Consider the following 8,056-nt stretch of genomic DNA (forward strand, 5'->3'; position numbering starts at 1 on the left):
TGCTTGTTGCGTTTGCTCTTCTCGTCACGGCAGCTGGGCAACGGTGCACACCCCTCTCTACGGCCATCATCATCATCCCCTATTGCCCTACGAGGGAAGCATATAGTGCCGCGCGCCCCTTCTCGCAAGGGTGGTTTTGTGTGTGCGTGAGAGAAGGCTTTGAAAAACTCCCGCGAGAGCATGTATATATATATGTGTGTATCGGAAACATTACCCCGAGCCGAGAGAAAGCATTGATGGTGTTGCCGTTTGCCCTCCATTCGTACCCGAAACCCACCCCACACAGGGGTGTGCGAGAGCGCGCGCGCGCGCGCCAAAAACCACCAGCTGATGAGGGATTCCGTTCTCACACACAGTGGTGAGGATTATCCCTCGGGGGAAAAAAAACGGCCACCCTGGGGGGTGGGGGTTGAGGGAATTTAATCTGCAATTTCTTGTCCTTCTCACAAAGCGGACCACGCTCTCGTGCTGAACATTTGACACCAAAGCAACGCAACGATGAACCTCACAGCGGAAGGTGTTGGATGGATGCAGGACACCAACGACCAAACCTTCCCAGCTGTTTGCTTAACTAAGGAGTCACATGTCACGGCAGTAGGAAAAAAGAAGAAGAAAACTTTCACCTCCTTACGGTGTACAACCGGTTACTTTCCGGTCTGGCATGTGAAAGTTACCGAAAGGATACAGAACAGAGATTCATCGGGTATTTAGTTCTGCACTCTTACGATCACGATCACCCATGAATGATCATATTTTGCATAGTTATTTTCACTTTTCATCTCTCTTCATTTTTAGCGTGCAACACAGAAAAAAGGCGGAAATGAGGAACCAACCCCGAAATGGAAATGGAACCGGAACGGATTTGCTGCTCTCTCTCTCTCCCTCTGTGTGTCTCTGTGTAGAGCATATGCATCGTTGCTATCCTTTCTGTGTCCTTCTCTATTTATGGGCTAGTTTCCTCACACATACAAGGGCAACGGGTAAGGAGTTTTATGAATGAAACCTATCGCCCCTAGGCCTGTAAACTCGGGCGAGGAACGTAAAATGAAAGGGATTGCGTAGCAAAAAAGGGCCCCGAAGAGCTGCTCAACATTACCCAAGCGATACGTGTCAAAAAAAGAAAAAAGGATGACCACCGTCGTTTCCGCTTTCATTCGCAAAAAAAGGAACTGTATGTATGTGGTGTTTAGAAGTGAATGCTTTTTTATACTACTTTTAGGTAAATATTCTAAAAGAGACGAACCATGCGAACGAGAGGCGCGCACAGTAATTCCAAACGGTCGGATGGGCCGGAAGTGATCGCAAAAAAAGGGTTACACCACATAAGAGGCTTACACATCCACTCTCGGTTTTTGTCACCTTTTGTGGCGTTACATCCGCTTTATTGTGCCGCTCAGCGAGGGAGAGCGAGACTAGGCGGTGTTGTACTGGCAAAAATATTTAAATCACTGGAGTTTTTCTTCCCAAACGTCCTTTGCTTTCTAATGCCAAATGCACCGCGCCTGAATGGACCGCAGAGAAAGCGCGGCCGGTGGGGATACATTTTTTCCTTCAAATTCATATATCCCCGTGAATTGGATCTATCCGGTGGTGGGTGCGCATTTTGATGGGTCTCAATTGGGTCCCATCCAAACCCCCCCCCATCCCGATTCGGTGTTGAATTGAATTGAAGCGTAGAACAAAGTGTTGCGCGTAAAACACGCTCAATCAGATGATATTTCATCCGAAACCTGTACTGCTCTGTATTAGGCCACAACAGAAGCAGAATGACAAGGGAGGAGAAAGGACAGTACAGGGCCCTTTCCTACCTACCCGCTCTTCTTGTTGGGCACAGCGACCCTTTGGCACGGTCATAAATCTACCAACGCATACCATTTACAAATGATGTCAAATCATAATGAAATAATGGCATAATGCGAACGCACCCAATATATATGTGTGGTGACATGTATATTCAGCGCCAGAAATTAAACCGCGCAATCTTCCTACACACCTTCAAGCAAGGCACATTTTTCCTGTATCGATAGTGTTTCATTACCAGAACACCGGTGTTCCCACATGATCTATTTAAACAAGGGACGTACGACGAGCGTAACGGCAGAAACTATCTAGTGCAGTGCCGGTGGAAAACAATTACTTCGAGAGCTGATTTCCGCTGATTATGCTTCTTTCGCTCACAGCGTTGATGTGAGTTTTTGCCGTACATGATCGTTCTGTTCACCCTTGGGGGAGGTGAGGCGTCACGGTGGTTAGGGACGCCACATACATTCCAACCGACAGACACGCACTCACACAGCACGGGCAAATTATGCCAGAGTTGAAGTCTAATTGGATCCGACACTTGAAATCACATTCACTTCCGAAAAGGCTTGTGTGAACTGGCTTGCTGGTGGCTTTCGCCCTTATAACTCCCGCACGCAATGCACTGGGTGGTGGTGGTGGTGTTGGGTGTAGAATACGTCTTAATTTAAATAGTTTCATATACATCGTTGGGAATCTGGCGTGGTGCGATGAGACCGGCATCATCAGAAGCATACAATAACACATACATTTTTTTATAGATAGTCAAACGCGCATCCTCGTTTCAACTAATTTAGTAATCTTCTTCACCTTTTTTCTCTTACGACCTCTTAAGGTCACCGCCTACCATTTCTGTCTTACTAGACTTATTGATACCGTATAGTGAGATAGTCAATCCTCACTGAAGGGGTAACGGCCCGGATGAGATTTGAACCCCGGTCCTGCCTCGCGAAGACCGGTGCCGCTATCAAATCTACCACCGGACCGCCTAATTCCGGTAATGGATAGCCTAATTATCCGAATAACAGAATCCGATTAAAATATGTTCAGTAGATCAGAAGATTTTTTGGACAATCCTCAATCGGAGGACCTTATCCAATATTTTTACAGCCAAGACACAGCGTAAAAACTGATCGCTAACGCCACGAAAGTTTTTCAGGCACAGGAATTCTACAGATTGGCGAATTTGAAGAACTACTACTTGATCGTCGACACACAAATTTAAGTCGTCGAGTTATCTGTCGTAGTTTCATCGCCATGTAAAGTTAGCCAGAGTACAATAGTATCCCACTAGGTTGCGTTATGGTCCGTTAAACTACTCCCTATTGTGCTGCAGCTTTGCTGAAGTGCATGCCGACGCATCAACGGCTAGCAATCAATTGGTGCAGATTCCATCGCTACCGTCCATTTGAATCAATTTGTGTTTGATTGTGTTCGCGATGTCACAATTCGATCACAATCGTATGATCATCCTGCGTTTGCCCGTTCTTGATTACAACGCATATTGATTGGTGATCGTATTACAGCGGTCACAGAGTAATTTAAAAGTGGTTCCTGGCGTTCTGACAGCATGATGCATTGGACTTATTTAATTAGCTTTGCAACAAGTATGTGGTGGGATTAAGGAGTTTCGCAATTCACCCTATCAAATCAACTGAACTGAGATGTAACTCATGCGATAAATTGATTAAATTGTGTTCAAAAAATTGTTTAAACCCTTTTCGTCTTCACATTCTCGTACACTGCAACTGCGGGAGTCTTTGGCCAGCTAGTTGTGGATTACAGGGCTTAATTACTTCCAAGGTGTCTTTTTTTTTGGTAAAATTCTATAAATTCATCACCCACGGGCTATTTCGAGAAACCGATTTTAATTCAACCTTTAAAATGGCTAAACCCATTCCCCTCAATTATCGCTCATAAAAGCATCAAGGTTAGTGTTCCAGCCCGTCCAACCGTCGGATGCGTATCGCACCGTACCGAAGAATGATTCTTGATTACGCACCAAGAGAAGCGTCCCATCTATGGCAACGATCGGTAATAATTTCGTAACTAATTCTAACAATTAACATGTACGGTACACACATATGTGTGGTACTACAAGGCACATAGCTTTAAAGGGGCCTCATATAGATCATTGCAGAATGGTCACGCTGGATGGGTTGGCGAAGGTTTGTGTCCAAATTGATGGAATGTGACACCCATTTCCCGGGCAATTAGACGCTCGTACTATTCATTTAGAAGATGAATATCAATTTCACCATTTGTCCACTCATTGTGAAGCTGCACCGTTTTTAGTGGGAAATGGAACCGGTTAAAATTAAGACACTTTGCATTCCGACCAGTGGTTACAATTGTGGGGAAAATGGAAAACTGATCCAGTAGTAGTACCGTGGGATGAGATCATCATCACCATGGTTACACCGTTAGAGAACCTCTTCTACGATGGCTTGTGTTTCTTTCGCGAATACCGTGCCGTATAAGTATGAGTGTGTGTGTGTGTTTTAAGCCATAAATATATTTGTACAATTTACCTTAAATGTAATTTCGTGGTTTTATAGAAAAAGGCACACATTTCGCTTCTCTTTTCTTTTGTAGACAAAACATTCGTCAGGGAAAGAAGAAACTGTACATTGAAGAACAAACAAAAAATGTAATGAGATATAGAGAGAGAGAGAGAATACATTGGAGAGAGGTATTACATCGAGCTAGAGCGAGAATTGTACGCCTTTTTCCTTGATCGCAATTTCCTGTCTTCTGGTGAGAATACTACCCCTTTCTTCTTCGTTGTGCCACATTTTCCTAACGCACTTGAACGTTTGATGATACCTGACTGCCTGTCGTCTACCCTGTGTCTGCCCCCTCACGGCTGCTGAATTTGCAGATTTCTTTTCGATCATGATGAGACGAATTGGTAAATAATGTTTCCATTACGCTGCTGATTGTGATGATGCACAATTATATCGGTTAGTGTTCAGCCGGGTTGTACACACGATTAAAGCCGGTTCGTAAGTTCCTAATGGACGAATAACGACGATTGTGGGCTTAGCACGATTTGATGGCAACGAATGTTTGATACGAAATGCTGAGCGAGAGCTTAGCAGAGACCAGCAGAATGGGGCGAATAACCACAACAAAACAAAGACGCTTGAAGGGAGCTTGAGGTGGGGTGGGGGAGCGGGCGGTGCTGGGGTGTACGTACGCGACGAACATTATTATACATCCGGGAAGACGACGCTACGTAGAACATTTCCAGAATCTTCACGACGCGCAAAGGTGCCTCCACCGGTTCCCGGGGGTTAAGAGGGTACGCATACACACACACACGCTGACACACTCACTGCACGCACGCACGCACGCACCGACACATTGTCCTGAAGATCGTTGAAGCTGATTTATGCCTTTGTGATGGGCCTTCGAAACAGCAGAATGTGGGGTTCGGGCTGGTGGATCATGTAGTGGACCCATCCGCGCGATTGCTGCACACCGATCGCTCGCCATTCGTTCTCTGACATGAGGTGTGTTTTCGGTACCAATTTCGCTATATCCTTCGGTAGCACTACGTGTCTGCAACAATGAAAACGAACACGAAATAGCGTTAGCAACAACACCACACAGCAGGAACCCAAGGACGCCCGGTTTCAGCATCAGCAGTTACCGGTACAGCGGCTCCTAACGCCTTTACCTCGGTTCAATTTCATGCTCAAGGACGCTTCCAGCCCTGTTGCTTACCTGTACTCGTAATCGTCGTCGTAATATTTATCCGAATAGTAAATATCCTTCACACTCATTTTTGGATTGTTTTTGGTAAATACTTCTGCGCCACTTGAATCACTAGCTCCTGGTTCGCCGGTAACTGCGGTAGAATAAGTTCCACACGAATAATATACACCTGGAAGCGTTCCGGGCTTCTTTGTTTGTACGAGGACTCGTTGATGGAATACGATTCGGGAAATATCCTGTAGCGTTATTTGGCGGTTGAATGCGCGTTTTTTGAACGAGATCCGTCAACCGGCTTCAATTCGGCGAACTGTCACTTGGAATGCGTGCGTTTACGACACACGGTTCACCGGCTGAATTGGGTTTGTGGTTTGGATTCTATCGAATCGTTTATTTAAATTTGCAAAAAGAACGGAGTCGATTTGCCGAGTAAAAAGTTAAGTGGAAAATTGAGGCTTTAAAAGGAGTACACGCACAGAATACAACCCACATTAATTTTAATTTTGTTTCGCGGAAAATATATAGCAATATCTAGCGGGCTCTTTCTCCCTACGGGCTGCTATCTCTTTCTAGAGAATCTCTCTTTCCTTTTTCGCGAGATCCGTTTGGCGATTCTCAAAAACTATCAATTTGTACCATTTTTGTACGCGTTTTAAAATAAAACAAAATTGGTTGTCTGTTTTCATAAAAAAAAAACTGCGCAAATTTACAACACGATTAAAAATACAAACTGTCAGTAAAATGACCATATGGGCGAACCACTCTGCGAACTGTCATTCGATTTCGCAGGAAACAGAACCTTCGTAGATCCGGAAATTGACAACGTCGATCTCTTTCACTTCTGTGCACGCAGTCGGCGTGTTGTTGATTTTCGTGTCGTGTAAAGATCCCGGAGAAAATCCTGCAAGATGGTAAGTAGCGGGCTCTAAATGTGCTCCAATCGAACCGTGTCACGCACAGCATCCTGAATATGTTCGATTTTGGTGAATTAGTGGCATATTTGCACGGGGAAATGTGAGATTAAAATTGCTCACTGGTACGGTTGGCTCGGTGCCCGACGTACGGGCGATGACACCGTCGTTCCAAGATGTCGGATGATCGGGCTAGAGCAAGCCAACGGTATGCGTTGGAGAAATGCGTGCTAGAGCGTCATCTCTTTCTCTTTCCGGTTGTGAATGTTGGTTTTCCTTTCGGGTAGAGACTTTTTTGTGCCCATTTTTCCCGATTTGAACACCTCTAAGCGCTGGTGGTCGTGGTGCTGCCTAGAGTACAACGGTGGCTGTAGTCGTGCATTGTGCAGACGTAAAAAGAATTCGACCAGTGGTGAGAGCGGTCGGCAACACATACGGGTTTTGGTGTGAAGTACGGAAAGCACGTTTTGTGTCCATTTTTGCAACCGTTTTTTGTGTTGTGAACGGGTAGTAAGTGCAGTGACCGAAGGATTACTATAGACGGAACGAAAATCACCGCAAAATGGTAGGTTTCCGGGTGTGCAAATCGCAAATTACATGGTGGTTTTACATTCACTCCCGGCCTGCCATGATGACGTGCCGCGAGCTCGGTTGAGAGAATGTAGAACTGCAATTGCACCACACTAATGGCGATGAGAGATAGTCGCCGTGTGCCGATAATATTAACAGGAGCCAGGCAAACATGACTGGTCAGCAGCAGCGCGGTGGCAGCTTTACAGCTGATTGTGAAATAGTTCCCCCTTCGATCAAAGATGGTTACCCACCTCCATCGCCCGTGAGATAACGTGAGGGATAAGCGTGAGATGATGGCGGACGCGGTGAGAAAGCGAGTGTGTGTGACGTGTACAAGCCAACATTTCTATCGCAAGCAGCGCCTACTTGATGGACGATGATGCAGCAGCACATGCATTCGGTGTGCCTTTCGTCCTTTTCGACTACACAAATGCGTCACAGCACAGGGAAAGGGCGAAATAATGGGTCCGCGTAATGAATGAATGGTTGGTTGCATGCTTGACTGTGTGTGAACCACGGTGGAGAATTGATTTTCTTTGTTTTACCCTCCCACGCAACGACCTACGCCACCATGGAGCGTATTGTGGCGTTTTTTTCTTCGTCTTTACGATGCGCCGATTTTTACCCGTGAAATTTTGAATGATAATTTTGATTCTTTAACATTTCTCACACTAATATGGTATAATTTTCTTTTTTTTCTCTTCTGCATAGGTTAACTTTACCGTTGACGAAATCCGTGGCATGATGGATAAGAAGCGGAACATCCGCAACATGTCCGTCATTGCCCACGTCGATCACGGCAAGTCCACCCTGACGGACTCGCTCGTATCGAAAGCCGGTATTATTGCCGGTGCCAAGGCAGGTGAGACCCGTTTCACCGATACCCGCAAGGACGAGCAGGAACGTTGCATTACCATCAAGTCGACGTAAGTATTTGTAACTCATGAAGCTGGCACCTGTGGTTTCTATTCAGATTTTGAAACATGCGGACATATCGTTCAATCATTCTCTCCCCCTCTCTCTCGCATTCTCCTTTCGCAGCGCCATTTCGATGT

The 8,056-nt window shown here is 45.7% G+C and overlaps 2 protein-coding genes and 1 long non-coding RNA gene across 4 annotated transcripts in view; 2 read left to right on the top strand and 1 right to left on the bottom strand.

The window, feature by feature from the left end:
• The first annotated feature begins 19 nt into the window (after positions 1–19).
• Positions 20–1,230, top strand: LOC118510784. Its single transcript, XR_004906064.1, has 2 exons — positions 20–703; positions 796–1,230. It is a non-coding gene; the product is annotated as an uncharacterized LOC118510784 (long non-coding RNA).
• A 3,063-nt stretch (positions 1,231–4,293) lies between these two features.
• LOC118510782 (cyclin-dependent kinases regulatory subunit) lies at positions 4,294–5,805 on the bottom strand. The gene is made up of 2 exons (XM_036053068.1): positions 5,530–5,805; positions 4,294–5,364 (listed from the first exon to the last, which is right to left on the bottom strand). The coding sequence occupies exons 1-2, from the start codon at positions 5,586–5,588 to the stop codon at positions 5,193–5,195; spliced, it is 231 nt and encodes a 76-aa protein (XP_035908961.1). The 5' UTR covers positions 5,589–5,805; the 3' UTR covers positions 4,294–5,192.
• Positions 5,806–6,260: 455 nt separating this feature from the next.
• The window catches only part of LOC118510768 (elongation factor 2), a 5,051-nt gene continuing 3,255 nt past the window's right edge, over positions 6,261–8,056 (top strand). Inside the window, exons 1-3 of one of the 2 annotated variants that reach the window (XM_036053027.1) lie at positions 6,261–6,428; positions 7,713–7,927; positions 8,043–8,056. The exon at positions 8,043–8,056 is cut by the window's right edge and continues 1,821 nt beyond it. In XM_036053027.1, the coding sequence (XP_035908920.1) occupies positions 6,426–6,428; positions 7,713–7,927; positions 8,043–8,056 (232 nt within the window). In that variant the 5' untranslated portion in view covers positions 6,261–6,425. Of the gene's footprint in view, positions 6,429–6,629; positions 6,994–7,712; positions 7,928–8,042 lie in introns of those variants that run through there. The other variant, XM_036053028.1, reaches the window with a different exon arrangement.

This window comes from Anopheles stephensi, chromosome 3 (genome assembly GCF_013141755.1).
Source record: "Anopheles stephensi strain Indian chromosome 3, UCI_ANSTEP_V1.0, whole genome shotgun sequence".
NCBI classification, from domain to species: Eukaryota; Metazoa; Arthropoda; class Insecta; order Diptera; family Culicidae; genus Anopheles; species Anopheles stephensi.